The 20,287-nt window shown below is 61.0% G+C and overlaps 1 protein-coding gene across 1 annotated transcript in view; it reads left to right on the top strand.

Moving 5' to 3' along the window:
- Positions 1-19,548: 19,548 nt before the first annotated feature.
- Positions 19,549-20,287, top strand: part of TRIM28 (tripartite motif containing 28) — a 44,295-nt gene continuing 43,556 nt past the window's right edge. Inside the window, exon 1 of the mRNA XM_058042239.1 lies at positions 19,549-19,748. Coding sequence (XP_057898222.1) covers positions 19,550-19,748 — 199 coding nt within the window. The 5' untranslated portion in view covers position 19,549. The remainder of the gene's footprint in view (positions 19,749-20,287) is intronic.

Here is a 20,287-nt window from a genome sequence, read left to right as displayed (position 1 = left end):
CATAGGCGTCTCTTTGGGGACATTGGGAGGTCCCTTTGGGGACACTGGGGTCCCTATGGGGATCCCTGTGGGGCCTGTGGGGACATTGGGCACATTGGAGACATTGAGGTCCTGATGGGATCCCTGTGGGGACAGCGGGGGGTCCCTTTAGGGACATCGGGGGTCCCTTTGGGGACATTGGTAACAGCGGGGTCCCTTTGGTGACATTGGGGTCCTGCTGTGTCTCCGTCCGGCCCCGCCGCACCCCCGCTCCGCCAGGGGGCGCCCCCGCCTCTGTCCCTCTCTATGGCGGCCACGGGGCCGCTCTGGGCCCCTCTCTATGATCCACTTCCGGTCGGCTCCGGCGGAAGTGACGTCGGCGAGCGGCGGCGGCGGGAGCCGAGCGAGGTGTGGGGGAGGGGCCGGGGGGGGTCCCGGGGGGAGGGTTTGGGGTGGGGGTGGGGCCGGGGGGGTCCCGAGGGGTCCCGGGGGGGGGGCGGGGGAACGGGCCCGGGGGGTTCCGGCTGAGCTCGGGGACACCGCGCTGTGCCTGGCGGTGATGTCATCGGCGCGCCGTGACGTCACACGGGCTGTTCCCGGGCACCGGTGACGTCACGCGGGGTGTCCCCAGCTTCCGCCGGTGTCCCCATCAGTGTCCCCAGGCCGATGACGTCACACGGAGTGTCCCCAGGCTCTGATGATGTCACGCAGGGTGTCCCCAGGCTCTGATGACGTCACACGGGGGGAGTGGTGTCCCCAGCCCCGGTGACGTCACCAGCCCCGTGTCTCTGTCCCCAGGTCCCGCCGGCCTCGCCGCTGTCCCCAGCGCTGTCCCCGTGCGTGTCCCCAGCACCGCCAGCCCCGTGTCCCTCTGTGCCCTCTGTCCCTGCCGTCCCCAGTCCCGCCTGTCACTGCCATCTCTGTGTCCCAGTGTCCCCAGTGTCCCCTCTGTCCTCCCAGTGTCCCCTCTGTCCCCACCATCCCCGTGTGTCCCCTGAGTCCCCAGTGTCCTCGTATCCCTCTATCCCCCCGTGTCCCCCGTGTCCCCTGAGTTCCCAGTGTCCCATCTATCCCAGTGTCCCCGCAAGTCTCCAGTGTCCCCTCTGTCCCCGTGTCCCCTTTATCTTCTGTCCCTGAGTCCCCAGTGTCCCCTCTGTCCCCTCTATCCCAGTGTCCCCGTGTCTCTAGTGTCACCTCTGTCCCCAGTGTCCCCTCTATCCCTGTGTCCCCACCATCCCCTCTATCCCCCATTGTCCCCCATTGTCCCCCTATCCCCCAGTGTCCCCTCTACCCACTGTGTCCCCACCATCCCCTCTATCCCTGTCCCCACAGTGCCCCCTTTGTCCCCCTGTCCCCCATTATCCCCCATTGTCCCCCAGTGTCCCCAGTGTCCCCTCTATCCCCACCATCCCTGTGTCCCCTCTAGCCCCTGATCCCCCTGAGTCCCCAGTGCCCCCCAGTGCCCCCCAGTGCCCTCCATTGTCCCCCTGTCCCCCTGTGCCCCCTGTGCCCCCATCCTCACCATCCCCCAGTGTCCCCTCTATCCCCAGTGTCCCCACCATCCCCTCTATCCCAGTGTCCCCTCTGTCCCCAGTGTCCTCACCATCCCTGTGTCCCTGTGTCCCCTCTGTCCCCAGTGTCCTCACCATCCCTGTGTCCCTGTGTCCCCTCTGTCCCCACCATCCCTGTGTCCCTGGGTCCCCTCCCAGTGCCCCCTGTGTCCCTCTGTCCCCACCATCCCGCAGTGCCCCCTCTACCTGCAGTGTCCCCTCTATCCCCACCATCTCAGTGTCCCCTCTGCCCACTGTGTCCCCACCATCTCCTCTACCCCCGTCCCCCCATTGTCCCCCCGTCCCCGCCATGCCGGACGCGGTGCACCACATCCACCTGCGCACCTTCAGCCGCTCGCTGCTGCGGGCGCTGGACGGGCAGCGCGCCCGCGGCCGCTTCTGCGACGTGACGGTGCGCGCCCGCGGCGCCTCGCTGCGCGCCCACCGCTGCGTGCTGGCCGCCGGCAGCCCCTTCTTCCACGACAAGCTCAGCCTGGGCCACTCGGCCATCGAGGTGCCGCCCGTGGTGCCCGCGGCCGCCGTGCGCCAGCTGGTGGAGTTCCTGTACAGCGGCAGCCTGGCGGTGCCGCGCTCCGAGGCGCTGCCGCTGCTGACGGCCGCCGCCGTGCTGCGCATCGAGGCCGTCATCGGAGAGTGCGCCCGGATCCTGGCGCAGGCGCGGCCCCTGGCGCCCGCGCTGAGCGCCGAGATGGGCACGGAGGTGGGCACGGAGATGGGCGCGGAGATGGGCGCTGAGATGGGCGCGGAGATGGGCACTGAACTGACCGCAGAACTGACCGCGGAGATGGGCACGGAACTGACCGCTGAGGTGGGCACGGAGATGGGCACACCAGTGGCCAGAGAACTGACCGTGGAGATGGGCACGGAACTGACCGCTGAGGTGGGCATGAAGGTGGGCACGGAGATGGGCACACCAGTGGCCAGAGAACTGACCACGGAGATGGGCACGCCGCTGACTAAGGAACTGACCGCTGAGATGGCTACGGAGATGGGCACTGAGGTGGCCAAGCTGCTGACACCGGCACTGACCGCTGAGATGGGCACGGAGATGGGCACACCACTGTCCACACCGCTGGCAATGCCACTGACCAAGGGACTGACCGCTGAGATGGGCACGGAGATGGGCACTGAGATGGGCACACCACTTACCGGAGAACTGACCACTGAGATGGCCAGGGAGATGGCCACACCACTGTCCACACCGCTGGCTGCTGAGGTGGCCACGGAGATTGGCACGGAGATGGCCACACCACTGACCACAGAACTGACCACTGAGCTGGCCACACCGCTGACCAGACAGCTGACCACTGAGATGGGCACGGAGATGATCACACCGCTGTCCACACTGCTGTCCACAGAACTGTCCACAGAACTCACCACAAAGCTGGCCACACCGCTGACCAGAGAACTGACCACAGAGCTGACCAGACCGCTGTCCACACCGTTGTCCACACCACTGACCCCATCCCTGACCACAGAACTGACCACACCACTGACCAGAGAACTGACCACACCGCTGTCCACACCGCTGCCCACGCAGATGCCCAGAGGGCTGCCCACGGCGCTGCCCAGCAGCGGGCACAGCCGCAAGCAGCGCCAGCCGCTGCGCCTGCCGCCCGTCCCGCTCAAGGAGGAGCGCCCGGAGGAGGATGAGGATGGCGAGGAGGAGGATGAGGAGGCGGCGGGGGATGAAGGCGCCCCCCGGGCCCCGCTCTCCCTGCCCCGTTTTGGTGCCGCCATAGCCGCCCCCGAGGCGCCGTGGGCGGGGCCCGGCGGGGGCGGGGGCGGGGCGCCGCCGTGGTGGGCGGGGCCGGGGGTGGGCGGGGCTCTCAGGGCCCCCCCGGTGCCCCCCGGAGGCCCCCAGGGCCGGGCCCAGCCCCCGCCCCCGTACCTGTGCGGGCACTGCCAGAAGAGCTTCAGCTCCCGCAAGAACTACAGCAAGCACCTGTTCATCCACTCAGGTGAGCGCCCGGGGACACCTGGGGACACACCTGGGGACACACCTGGGGGCAGACACAGACACACCTGGGGACACGGGGACACACCTGGGGACACACCTGGGACAGCTGGGGACATGGGGACACACCTGGGGACACACCTGGGGCCATGGGGACACACCTGGGGACACACCTGGGACAACTGGGGACATGGGGACACACCTGGAGACATGGGGACACACCTGGGGACACACCTGGGGACATGGGGACACACCTGGGACATGGGGACACACCTGGGGGACATGGGGACACACTTGGGGACACACCTGGGACAACTGGGGACATGGGGACACACCTGGAGACATGGGGACACACCTGGGGACACACCTGGGGACATGGGGACACACCTGGGACATGGGGACACACCTGGGGGACATGGGGACACACTTGGGGACACACCTGGGGACATGGGGACACACCTGGGACATGGGGACACACCTGGGGACATGGGGACACACTTGGGGACACACCTGGGGACATGGGGGCACACCTGCAAGAACTACAGCAAGCACCTGTTCATCCACTCAGGTGAGCGCCTGGGGACACCTGGGGACACACCTGGGACAGCTGGGGACATGGGGACACACCTGGAGACATGGGGACACACCTGGGGACACACCTGGGGACATGGGGACACACTTGGGGACACACCTGGGACAGCTGGGGACATGGGGACACACCTGGGGACATGGGGACACACTTGGGGACACACCTGGGGACATGGGGACACACCTGCAAGAACTACAGCAAGCACACGTTCATCCACTCAGGTGAGCGCACCTGGGGACACCTGGGGACAGACACAGACACACCTGGGACATGGGGACACACCTGGGACATGGGGACACACCTGGGGGTCCTAGGGCCCCATTTTGGCCCACGTTGATCAGTTCCAATCCATGTTGACCAATGTTGAGCCATTTTGGCCGGCGTTGCCCTGTATTGATCTGTATTTACCCGTGTTAACCCATTTTGGCCCACGTTGGCCCATATTGACTCACACTGATCCAGTTTGACACATGTTGACCCACCTTGACCCATTTTAGTCCATATTGACCTGTGTTGACCCAGTTTGGCCCCTGTTGACCCAGTCTGGCCCATGTTGACCCACACTGAACCATTTTGGCCCATGTTTACCCACATTAACCCAGTTTGGCCCACGTTGACCCACGTTGAACCAGTTTGGCCCATGTTCACCTGAGTTGGCCCATGTTGATCCACATTGACCCATTTTGGCCCATATTGACCTGTACTGATCCATGTTGACCCACGTTGATCCATTCTGGCACATGTTGGCCCACATTGACCCAGTTTGGCCGTGTTGACCCACACTGACCCGGTCTGGCCCCTGTTGACCCATTTTGGCCCATATTGACCCATTTTGGTCCATGTTGGCCTACATTGACCCGCATTGATCAAGTTTGGTCCACGTTCACCTTTATCGATCCATGTTGACACGCATTGACCCATTTTGGCTCATGTTGACCCGCGTTGATCCACTTTGACCCACATTGACCCACTTTGGCCAATGTTGACCCACATTGACCCAGTCTGGCCCATGTTGACCCCACACTGAACCATTTTGGCCCATGTTTACCCACATTAACCCAGTTTGACCCACGTTGATCCAGTTTGGCCCAGGTTGACCTGAGTTGGCCCATGTTGATCCACACTGACCCACTTTGGCTCACGTGGACCCACATTGACCCATTTTGGCCCACGTTCACCTGTGTTGGTCCGTGCTGATTCACATTGGCCCATGTTGACCCACATTGACCTGTATTGATCCGCGTAAGCCTGTATTGACCCACGTTGACCCACATTGACCCAGTTTGGCCCACACTGACCACACTGACCACACTGACCCACACTGACCCACACTGACCACACTGACCCCACTGACCACACTGACCCACACTGACCACACTGACCCACACTGACCACACTGACCACACTGACCACACTGACCACACTGACCCACACTGACCACACTGACCACACTGACCACACTGACCAGTACTGACCACACTGACCACACTGACCACACTGACCCACACTGACCACACTGACCACACTGACCACACTGACCACACTAACCAGTACTGACCACACTGACCCACACTGACCACACTGACCACACTGACCCCACTGACCACACTGAGCACACTGACCACACTGACCAGTACTGACCACACTGACCACACTGACCACACTGACCACACTGACCACACTGACCAGTACTGACCACACTGACCCACACTGACCACACTGACCACACTGACCACACTGACCAGTACTGACCACACTGACCACACTGACCACACTGACCACACTGACCGCACTAACCAGTACTGACCACACTGACCCACACTGACCACACTGACCACACTGACCCCACTGACCACACTGACCACACTGACCACACTGACCAGTACTGACCACACTGACCCACACTGACCACACTGACCACACTGACCACACTGACCAGTACTGACCACACTGACCACACTGACCACACTGACCACACTGACCACACTAACCAGTACTGACCACACTGACCCACACTGACCACATTGACCACACTGACCCACACTGACCCACACTGACCACACTGACCACACTGACCACACTGACCACACTGACCCACACTGACCCACACTGACCAGTACTGACCACACTGACCACACTGACCACACTGACCAGTACTGACCACACTGACCCACACTGACCCACACTGACCACTGACCCACACTGACCACACTGACCAGTACAGACGCCAGTGACCACACTGACCCCACTGACCCACACTGACCACACTGACCGCACTGACCCACACTGACCACAGTGACCACACTGACCAGTACTGACCACACTGACCACACTGACCAGTACTGACCCCACTGACCACACTGACCCACACTGACCACACTGACCACACTGACCACACTGACCACACTGACCAGTACTGACCACACTGACCACACTGACCACACTAACCAGTACTGACCACACTGACCCACACTGACCACACTGACCACACTGACCCACACTGACGCACACTGACCCACACTGACCAGTACTGACCCACACTGACCACACTGACCACACTGACCCACACTGACCCACACTGACCAGTACTGACCACACTGACCACACTGACCACACTGACCAGTACTGACCACACTGACCCACACTGACCCACACTGACCACACTGACCACACTGACCCACACTGACCAGTACAGACCCCAGTGACCACACTGACCCCACTGACCCACACTGACCACACTGACCAGTACAGACCCCACTGACCCACACTGACCACACTGACCACACTGACCACACTGACCAGTACTGACCACACTGACCACACTGACCACACTGACCACACTGACCCACACTGACCAGCACTGACCACACTGACCCACACTGACCACACTGACCAGTACTGACCCACACTGACCCACACTGACCACACTGACCAGTACTGACCACACTGACCACACTGACCACACTGACCACACTGACCCACACTGACCCCACTGACCCACACTGACCACACTGACCACACTGACCACACTGACCCACACTGACCACACTGACCACACTGACCCCACCGACCCACACTGACCACACTGACCCACACTGACCCACACTGACCACACTGACCACACTGACCAGTACTGACTACACTGACCACACTGACCCACACTGACCCACACTGACCACACTGACCCACACTGACCAGTACTGACCCCACTGACCCCACTGACCACACTGACCACACTGACCACACTGACCACACTGACCCACACTGACCACACTGACCCACACTGACCCACACTGACCACACTGACCCACACTGACCCACACTGACCCACACTGACCACACTGACCACACTGACCCACACTGACCACACTGACCCACACTGACCCACACTGACCCACACTGACCACACTGACCCACACTGACCACACTGACCCCACTGACCCACACTGACCACACTGACCCACACCGACCCACACCGATCACACTGACCCCACTGACCACACTGACCACACTGACCACACTGACCGCACTGACCACACTGACCCACACTGACCACACTGACCACACTGACCCACACTGACCAGTACTGACCACACTGACCCCACTGACCCACACTGACCCACACTGACCACACTGACCACACTGACCCACACTGACCCACACTGACCACACTGACCCCACTGACCCACACTGACCACACTGACCCCACTGACCAGTACTGACCCACACTGACCACACTGACCCCACTGACCAGTACTGACCACACTGACCACACTGACCCACACTGACCCACACTGACCCACACCGACCCACACCGACCCACACTGACCACACTGACCCCACTGACCCACACTGACCACACTGACCACACTGACCACACTGACCAGTACTGACCACACTGACCCACACTGACCCACACTGACCACTGACCCACACTGACCACACTGACCACACTGACCGCACTGACCCACACTGACCGCACTGACCACACTGACCCCACTGACCACACTGACCCCACTGACCACACTGACCAGTACTGACCACACTGACCCACACTGACCACACTGACCAGTACTGACCACACTGACCACACTGACCACACTGACCACACTGACCACACTAACCAGTACTGACCACACTGACCCACACTGACCACACTGACCACACTGACCCACACTGACCCACACTGACCACACTGACCACACTGACCACACTGACCCACACTGACCCACACTGACCAGTACTGACCACACTGACCACACTGACCCACACTGACCCACACTGACCCACACCGACCCACACCGACCCACACCGACCCACACTGACCACACTGACCCACACTGACCCACACTGACCCACACTGACCAGTACTGACCACACTGACCACACTGACCACACTGACCAGTACTGACCACACTGACCCACACTGACCCACACTGACCACTGACCCACACTGACCACACTGACCACACTGACCACACTGACCGCACTGACCCACACTGACCGCACTGACCACACTGACCCCACTGACCACACTGACCACACTGACCACACTGACCAGTACTGACCACACTGACCCACACTGACCACACTGACCACACTGACCAGTACTGACCACACTGACCACACTGACCACACTGACCACACTAACCAGTACTGACCACACTGACCCACACTGACCACACTGACCACACTGACCCACACTGACCCACACTGACCCACACTGACCCACACTGACCAGTACTGACCACACTGACCACACTGACCAGTACTGACCACACTGACCCACACTGACCCACACTGACCACTGACCCACACTGACCACACTGACCACACTGACCACACTGACCGCACTGACCCACACTGACCGCACTGACCACACTGACCCCACTGACCACACTGACCACACTGACCACACTGACCAGTACTGACCACACTGACCCACACTGACCACACTGACCACACTGACCAGTACTGACCACACTGACCACACTGACCACACTGACCACACTGACCACACTAACCAGTACTGACCACACTGACCCACACTGACCACACTGACCACACTGACCCACACTGACCCACACTGACCACACTGACCACACTGACCCACACTGACCCACACTGACCAGTACTGACCACACTGACCACACTGACCACACTGACCACAGTGACCACACTGACCACACTGACCAGTACTGACCACACTGACCACACTGACCACAGTGACCACACTGACCACACTGACCAGTACTGACCCCACTGACCACACTGACCCACACTGACCACACTGACCACACTGACCACACTGACCACACTGACCACACTGACCAGTACTGACCACACTGACCACACTGACCACACTGACCACACTAACCAGTACTGACCACACTGACCCACACTGACCCACACTGACCCACACTGACCAGTACTGACCCACACTGACCACACTGACCACACTGACCCACACTGACCCACACTGACCAGTACTGACCACACTGACCACACTGACCACACTGACCAGTACTGACCACACTGACCCACACTGACCCACACTGACCACTGACCCACACTGACCACACTGACCAGTACAGACCCCAGTGACCACACTGACCCCACTGACCCACACTGACCACACTGACCACACTGACCAGTACTGACCACACTGACCAACACTGACCACACTGACCACACTGACCCACACTGACCAGCACTGACCACACTGACCCACACTGACCCACACTGACCAGTACTGACCCACACTGACCACACTGACCACACTGACCAGTACTGACCACACTGACCACACTGACCCACACTGACCCACACTGACCCACACTGACCACACTGACCAGTACTGACCACACTGACCACACTGACCGCACTGACCACACTGACCCACACTGATCCCACTGACCCACACTGACCAGTACTGACCACACTGACCACACTGACCACACTGACCAGTACTGACCACACTGACCACACTGACCCCACTGACCACACTGACCAGTACTGACCACACTGACCACACGGACCCACACTGACCACACTGACCACACTGACCAGTACTGACCACACTGACCACACGGACCCACAGTGACCACACTGACCACACTGACCAGTACTGACCACACTGACCACACTGACCACACTGACCAGTACTGACCACACTGACCACACGGACGCACACTGAGCACACTGACCACACTGACCAGTACTGACCACACTGACCACACTGACCACAGTGACCACACTGACCACACTGACCAGTACTGACCCCACTGACCACACTGACCCACACTGACCACACTGACCACACTGACCACACTGACCACACTGACCACACTGACCACACTGACCAGTACTGACCACACTGACCACACTGACCACACTGACCACACTAACCAGTACTGACCACACTGACCCACACTGACCACACTGACCACACTGACCCACACTGACCCACACTGACCACACTGACCAGTACTGACCCACACTGACCACACTGACCACACTGACCCACACTGACCCACACTGACCAGTACTGACCACACTGACCACACTGACCACACTGACCAGTACTGACCACACTGACCCACACTGACCCACACTGACCACTGACCCACACTGACCACACTGACCAGTACAGACCCCAGTGACCACACTGACCCCACTGACCCACACTGACCACACTGACCACACTGACCCACACTGACCCACACTGACCACACTGACCACACTGACCAGTACTGACCACACTGACCACACTGACCCACACTGACCACACTGACCACACTGACCAGTACTGACCACACTGACCACACTGACCCCACTGACCACACTGACCACACTGACCAGTACTGACCACACTGACCACACGGACCCACACTGACCCACACTGACCACAGTGACCCACACTGACCACACTGACCACACTGACCCCACTGACCCACACTGACCAGTACTGACCACACTGACCACACTGACCCCACTGACCACACTGACCACACTGACCAGTACTGACCACACTGACCACACGGACCCACACTGACCACACTGACCACACTGACCAGTACTGACCACACTGACCACACGGACCCACACTGACCACACTGACCACACTGACCAGTACTGACCACACTGACCACACTGACCCACACTGACCACACTGACCACACTGACCAGTACTGACCACACTGACCACACTGACCCCACTGACCACACTGACCACACTGACCAGTACTGACCACACTGACCACACGGACCCACACTGACCCACACTGACCACAGTGACCCACACTGACCACACTGACCACACTGACCCCACTGACCCACACTGACCACACTGACCCACACTGACCGCTGACCACACTGACCCACACTGACCCACACTGACCCACACTGACCCACACTGACCACACTGACCCCACCGACCCACACTGACCACACTGACCCACACTGACCCACACTGACCACACTGACCCACACTGACCACACTGCCCACACTGACCAGTACTGACTACACTGACCACACTGACCCACACTGACCCACACTGACCACACTGACCCACACTGACCAGTACTGACCCCACTGACCCCACTGACCACACTGACCACACTGACCACACTGACCACACTGACCCACACTGACCACACTGACCCACACTGACCCACACTGACCCCACTGACCCCACTGACCACACTGACCCACACTGACCACACTGACCACACTGACCCACACTGACCACACTGACCACACTGACCCACACTGACCCACACTGACCCACACTGACCACACTGACCCACACTGACCACACTGACCACACTGACCACACTGACCACACTGACCCCACTGACCACACTGACCACACTGACCACACTGACCCACACTGACCACACTGACCCACACTGACCCACACTGACCACACTGACCCCACTGACCCACACTGACCACACTGACCCACACCGACCCACACTGATCACACTGACCCCACTGACCACACTGACCACACTGACCACACTGACCACACTGACCGCACTGACCACACTGACCCACACTGACCACACTGACCACACTGACCCACACTGACCAGTACTGACCCACACTGACCACACTGACCCACACTGACCCACACTGACCCCACTGACCCCACTGACCACACTGACCCACACTGACCACACTGACCACACTGACCCACACTGACCCACACTGACCACACTGACCCACACTGACCCACACTGACCACACTGACCCACACTGACCACACTGACCCACACTGACCGCACTGACCACACTGACCACACTGACCACACTGACCCACACTGACCAGTACTGACCACACTGACCCCACTGACCCACACTGACCCACACTGACCACACTGACCACACTGACCCACACTGACCCACACTGACCACACTGACCCCACTGACCCACACTGACCACACTGACCCACACTGACCAGTACTGACCCACACTGACCACACTGACCCCACTGACCAGTACTTACCACACTGACCACACTGACCCACACTGACCCACACTGACCCACACCGACCCACACTGACCACACTGACCCCACTGACCCACACTGACCACACTGACCACACTGACCACACTGACCCACACTGACCCACACTGACCACACTGACCCACACTGACCACACTGACCACACTGACCACACTGACCACACTGACCCACACTGACCCCACTGACCACACTGACTACACTGACCACACTGACCACACTGACCCACACTGACCCACACTGACCACACTGACCAGTACTGACTACACTGACTACACTGACCACACTGACCCACACTGACCACACTGACCAGTACTGACTACACTGACCACACTGACCCACACTGACCACACTGACCCACACTGACCCACACTGACCACACTGACCCACACTGACCACACTGACCACACTGACCACACTGACCACACTGACCCACACTGACCCCACTGACCACACTGACCACACTGACTACACTGACCACACTGACCACACTGACCCACACTGACCCCACTGACCACACTGACCAGTACTGACCCACACTGACCACACTGACCACACTGACCCACACTGACCACACTGACCACACTGACCCACACTGACCCCACTGACCACAGTGCCCGTTTCTCTCCGCACAGGTGAGAAGCCCCACCAGTGCTCGGTGTGCTGGCGCTCCTTCTCGCTCCGCGATTACCTGCTGAAGCACATGGTGACGCACACGGGCGTGCGCGCCTTCCAGTGCTCCGTGTGCTGCAAGCGCTTCACGCAGAAGAGCTCGCTCAACGTGCACATGCGCACGCACCGCCCCGAGCGCCGCCCCGAGCGCCGCCTCGCCCGCCGCGGCTGCGCGCCACGGGCCGCCATCAGCAGGCACGTGGGACAGCACGGGACGGCGATGGGGACGGCGATGGGGACGGCGATGGGGACGGCGATGGGGACAGCGATGGGACTGCCAACAGGGACAGCAACGGGGACAGCAATGGGGACGGCGATGGGGACAGCAATGGGGACGGCGATGGGGACAGCGATGGGGACAGCGATGGGGACAGCGATGGGACTGCCAACAGGGACAGCAACGGGGACAGCAATGGGGACAGCGATGGGGACGGCGATGGGGACAGCGATGGGACTGCCACCAGGGACAGCAACGGGGACAGCAATGGGGACGGCGATGGGACTGCCACCAGGGACAGCAACGGGGACAGCAATGGGGACGGCGATGGGGACAGCGATGGGGACAGCAATGGGGACGGCGATGGGGACAGCGATGGGACTGCCAACAGGGACAGCAACGGGGACAGCGATGGGGACAGCGATGGGACTGCCACCAGGGACAATGACAATGGGGACAGCAACGGGGACACACCGCGCGCCACTCCAGAGGCACACGGTGGCCACCGCGCACCCAGGGACAGCAATGGGGTCACAAATGGGACTGCCACCAGGGACACCGACGGGGACAGCAATGGGGACAGCAACAGAGACAGCGGGGACAGCAGTGGGACTGGCACCTGGGACACCGACAGGGACAGCAATGGGACTGGCACCTGGGACACTGACAGGGACAGCAATGGGGACAGCAATGGGACTGGCACCTGGGACAGCGACAGGGACAGCAATGGGGACAGCAATGGGACTGGCACCTGGGACACCGACAGGGACAGCAATGGGGACAGCAGTGGGACTGGCACCTGGGACACCGACAGCGGGGACAGCGACAGGGACAGCAATGGGGACGCTCCAGAGGCACGCGGGACACCATGGGACAGCAGCAATGGGGACAGTAACGGGGACAGCAGCAACGGGGACAGCAGGGACACCAATGGGACTGGCACCAGGGACAGTGACAATGGGGACAGCGACAACGGGGACAGCGACAATGGGGACAGCAATGGGGACAGAAGCGGGGACAGTGATGGGACTGGCACCAGGGACCCCAACAGTGGGGACAACGCTGGGGACACTGATGGGACTGGCACCTGGGACAGCAGGGACACCGATGGCACTGGCACCAGGGACACTGACAATGGGGACAGCAGCGGGGACAGCGATGGGACTGGCACCGATGGGACTGCAACCAGGGCCTCCACCAGGGACAGCAGGGACACCAGCGGGGACAGCGGGGACACCGATGGCACTGGCACCTGGGACACCGACAATGGGGACAGCAACGGGGACAGCGATGGGGACAGCAAGGACACCACTGGCACTGCCATCGGGGACAGCAGCGACACTGGGACTGCCACCAGGGCCATCACCAGGGCCACCACCTGGGCTGCCACCAGGATTGCCACCAGGGCCACAATCTGGGCTGCCACCAGGGCCACCACTGGGGCCACCAGCAGGACCATCACGGGGACTGCCACCAGGACCGCCACCAGGGCTGCCACCAGGGCCACCACTGGGGCCACCAGCAGGACCACCATCTGGGCCATCGCCAGGACCACCATCTGCGATGCCACTGGGGCCACCACCAGGGCCGCCACCAGGACTGCCACCAGGGCCACCAGCAGGGCCACCTGCAGGATCGCCACCAGGGCCACCACCGAGACTGTCACCAGGACAATCGCCTGGGGTGCCACCAGGGCCACAACTCGGACTGCCACCTGGGCTGCCACCAGGGCCACCACCGGGCTGCCACCAGGGCCACCATCAGGACTGCCACCAGGACCACCACTAGGGCTGCCACCAGAGCCACCAACAGGGCCACCATCTGGGCTGGCGCTGGGGCCACCACTGGGACTGCCACCAGGGCAAACAGGGCCACCACCTCCACCAGGGCCACCACTGGAACTGCCAGCAGGACTGCCCCCCAGGTCATCGCCAGGGCTGCCACCGGGGCCACCACTGCCACCAGGGCCACCGCTTAGACTGCCACCAGGGCCACCACCACCAACAGGGCCACCACTGGGACTGTCACCAGGGCCACCATTGGGGTCACCAGGGCTGCCACCAGGGCGATCACTGGGACTGTCACCGAGGCCACCATCGGGGCCACCAGGGCCAGCAGGACCACCACTGAGGCCACCACCAGGGCCACCACCAGGGCCACCATCAGGAACACCACCGGGGCCATCAGCAGGACCTTCACCTGGACTGCCACCGGGGCCACCACCAGGAACACCACCGGGACCACCAGCAGGGCCACCATCAGGACCACCAGGGCCACCATCTGAGCAACCACTGAGGCCACCACCAGGGCCACCACCAGGGCCACCACTGGGGCCACCACCAAGGCCACCATCAGGGCCATCACTGGGGCAACCACCAGGGCCACCACCAGGACCACCACCAAGAACACCACCAGGAACATCACCAGGGCCACCACCAGCAGGAACACTACCAGGGCCACCAGCAGGGCCACCAGCAGCACCATCACCAGGGCCACCAGCAGAACCTGCCCCGGGCCCGTGTCCGGCCGTGGTGGGCGCTGGCCCCGCTCCCACAGCTGAGGAGGGGTCCCAGCCCCCGGTGGGGCCGGCAGGGAGGGCCTGGGGGTGAGCGATGGAGCAGGAGCGTGAGGGCATCTCCAGGGGCTTCTGCAGGGTGGGGGCACCTGCCTGGGGACAGGAGAAGGGGACGGGGGGGACACCCGGGGGGGACACCTGGGGGGCCAGGCAGGGCCATGAGCAGGGACAGATCCTGATCTGATGGACCCCCGGAATGTTCTGGAACTCTGGTGGGCACGGGGATTGGATGGATGGACCGTGAGTGGCCATGGAGATGATTGGATGGATGGACCATGGGGATGATGATGTCATTGACCTGGTGGGACCCCCGTAATGTTCTGGAACTGTGTTGGACACGGAGATTGGACAGATGGACTGTGAGTGGCCATGGAGATGATTGGATGGATGGATGGACCATGGGTGGCCATGGAGATGATTGGATGGACAGATGGACCATGAATGGCCATGGAGATGATTGGATGGACAGATGGACCATGAGTGGCCATGGAGATGCTCAGAGGGCTGGAGAATGAGGGTGATGATCTGATGGGACCCCGAGAATGTTCTGGAACTTCTTTGGACACAGGGATTGGACAGATGGACCACACTGTGAGTGGCCATGGAGATGATTGGATGGACAGATGGACCATGAGTGGCTGTGGAGATGCTCAGAGAGTTGGACCATGAGGGTGATGATGTCATTGACCTGGTGGGACCCCCGGAATGTTCTGGAACTCTGTTGGACACGGAGATTGGACAGATGGACCATGAGTGACCATGGAGATGCTCAGAGGGTTGGACAATGAGGGTGATGATGTCAATGACCTGATGGGACCCCGAGAATGTTCTAGAACAGGGATTGGATGGATGGACCATGAGTGGCCATGGAGATGGTTGGATGGATGGATGGACCGTGAGTGGCCATGGAGATGGTTGGATGGACAGATGGACCATGAGTGGCCATGGAGATGATTGGATGGACAGATGGACCATGAGTGGCCATGGAGATGATTGGATGGACAGATGGACCATGGGTGGCCATGGAGATGATTGGATGGACAGATGGACCATGAGTGGCCATGGAGATGGTTGGATGGACGGATGGACCATGGGTGGCCATGGAGATGGTTGGATGGATGGATGGACCATGGGTGGCCATGGAGATGGTTGGATGGATGGACCATGGGTGGCCATGGAGATTGGATGGACGGATGGACCATGGGTGGCCATGGAGATGATTGGATGGACAGATGGACCATGGGTGGCCATGGAGATGATTGGATGGACGGATGGACCATGGGTGGCCATGGAGATGGTTGGATGGACGGATGGACCATGGGTGGCCATGGAGATTGGATGGACGGATGGACCATGGGTGGCCATGGAGATGATTGGTTGGATGGATGGACCATGGGTGGCCATGGAGATGATTGGATGGACAGATGGACCATGGGTGGCCATGGAGATTGGATGGACGGATGGACCATGGGTGGCCATGGAGATTGGATGGACAGATGGACCATGGGTGGCCATGGAGATGATTGGATGGATGGACCATGGGTGGCCATGGAGATGGTTGGATGGATGGACCATGGGTGGCCATGGAGATGGTTGGATGGATGGACCATGGGTGGCCATGGAGATTGGATGGACGGATGGACCATGGGTGGCCATGGAGATGCTCGCAGGGCTGGATTGAGGTGTCCCACCTGGAGAAGGACCCAGAGACACCTGAGAGTGACCCCAGAGCTGGGGCTGGACGTGGGGCCGGCCTCGCTCCCGTCCCCTCGATGGTGACAATGACCCCGGGGGTTCGGGGACACTCTTGGTGCTGCTTTTTGCTGTTTTTTACATTAAAAGTGACGTCACCTGTGCTGTGTCACCTGTGCTGTGTCACCTGGGCTGTGTCACCTGTGCTGTGTCACCTGTGGGGTGTCACCTGTGGGGTGTCACCTGTGGTGTGACCTGTGGGGTGTCACCTGTGCTGTGTCACCTGTGCTGTGTCACCTGTGGGGTGTCACCTGTGGGGTGTCACCTGTGCTGTGTCACCTGTGGTGTCACCTGTGGGGTGTCACCTGTGCTGTGTCACCTGTGGGGTGTCACCTGTGCTGTGTCACCTGTGGTGTCACCTGTGCTGTGTCACCTGTGGGGTGTCACCTGTGGTGTCACCTGTGGGGTGTCACCTGTGCTGTGTCACCTGGGCTGTGTCACCTGTGGGGTGTCACCTGTGGGGTGTCACCTGGGCTGTGTCACCTGTGCTGTGTCACCTGTGCTGTGTCACCTGGGCTGTGTCACCTGTGCTGTGTCACCTGTGGTGTCACCTGTGCTGTGTCACCTGTGGGGTGTCACCTGTGGTGTCACCTGTGGGGTGTCACCTGTGCTGTGTCACCTGTGCTGTGTCACCTGCTCAGCTCTGTCCCAGTCCCTCCCAGTGCTCCCAGTAACCCCCAGTGCTCCCAGTAACCCCCAGTGATCCCCAGTAGTCCCAGTAGTTCCCAGACACTCCCAGCAATTGGGAGTAACTGGGAGTTACTGGGAATCCTGGGAGCACTGGGAGTTACTGAGGAGTACTGGGAGCACTGGGAGATACTGGGAGTGACTGGGAACACTGGGAGGGACTGGGGGTTACTGGGATTACCTGGTGTTACTGGGATTACATGGTGTTACTGGGAGTACTGGGGGTTACTGGGAACACTCGGGGTTACTGGGAGAACTGGGAGCATTGAGAGCTACTGGGAGCCACTGGGATTTACTGGGAACACTGGGAGGGACTGGGAACACTGAGAGACACTGGGGCTTACTGGGATTACCTGGGAGTACTGGGGCTTACTGGGATTACTGGGAGATACTGGCAGTACTGAGCGTTACTGGGAACACTCGGGGTTACTGGGAGCACTGGGAGAGACTGGGGGATGCTGGGAACACTGGGAGCACTGGGGGTTACTGGGAGCACTGGGAGCTCTGGGACATCCTGAAGTGCTCCCAGTAACCCCAGTGCTCCCAGTAACCCCCAGTGCTCCCAGTAACCCCCAGCAACTCCCAGTGCTCCCAGTAACCCCCAGTCTCTCCCAGTATTCCCAGTCCTTCCCCATTTCTGCTCCCCATTGGTTCGTCCAGCTGTCCATCACTTCATCGGCCCCGCCTCCTCGTCGCGCGCTGATGCCGATTGGCCGCTCAGTCCAAGAAGCCCCCGCCTTCCCCAGGGATCTACGCCCGCTGATTGGCTCAGCTCCTCCCGCTCTGCTCGCTGATTGGCCCGTTCGCCTCCACGCGCCGGAGACCTCCTCCCGCCCTCTCCTTCCCGCCTTCTCCTCTCCCATTGCTCCCGCGCCCTGTCAATCCCCACTAATCCCCGCCCTCCAGCCCTTCCATTGGTTCTCCACAACGTCAATCAGGCACCGAGGGCGCTGATTGGCCTCGGGGCGGCGCGGGGGCGGGAGCAGCACTCCGTGCCCATCGTGAGGGGGACGCGGCCGCCATGGCGGCGCCTGAGGTGGCGGCGGCGCTCGGGAGCGGCCCCGGGGCCAGCGGAGCGGAGCTGCCCGAGCCGCTGGGGCTGCTGGAGCTCTGCGGGGCCTGCAGGCAGCGGCTGAGCCCGCAGCGGAAACCGAGGCTGCTGCCGTGCCTGCACTCCGTGTGCCGGGGCTGCATCGGCAGCGAGCACGGGGACAAGAACGGTGAGGGGATACTGGAGGTTACTGGGGATACTGGGAGCACTGGGCGATACTGGGAGCACTGGGGGATACTGGGAACACTGGGAGATACTGGGAGCCACTGGGAGATACTGGGAGCCACTGGGAGATACTGGGAACACTGAGGGTTACTGGGAACAGTGGGAGCAGTGGGGGTTACTGGGAGATACTGGGAACACTGGGATATATTGGGGGGTATTGGGGGGTCACTGGGAACACTGGGAGACACTGGGAGATACTGGGGTTTACTGGGGGATACTGGGAACACTGGGAGATACTGGGGGTTACTGGGAGAGCCTGGGAACACTGGGAGATATGGGGGTTACTGGGAGAGCCTGGGAACACTGGGAGATACTGGGAGGTAGCAGGAGATACTGGGAGCACTGGGGGTTACTGGGGAATACTGGAAGATACCGAGGGTTACTGGGAGCACTGGGAGTTACTGGGAACACTGGGAGATACTGGGAGCCAGTGGGAGATGCTGGGAGTCACTGGGAGATACTGGGGGTACTGGGAGAGACTGG

This window comes from Melospiza georgiana, chromosome 30 (genome assembly GCF_028018845.1).
Source record: "Melospiza georgiana isolate bMelGeo1 chromosome 30, bMelGeo1.pri, whole genome shotgun sequence".
Classification (NCBI taxonomy): Eukaryota; Metazoa; Chordata; class Aves; order Passeriformes; family Passerellidae; genus Melospiza; species Melospiza georgiana.
The sequence above is the reverse complement of the archived record's forward strand: the minus strand, read 5'-3'. Positions and strand labels throughout refer to the sequence as shown.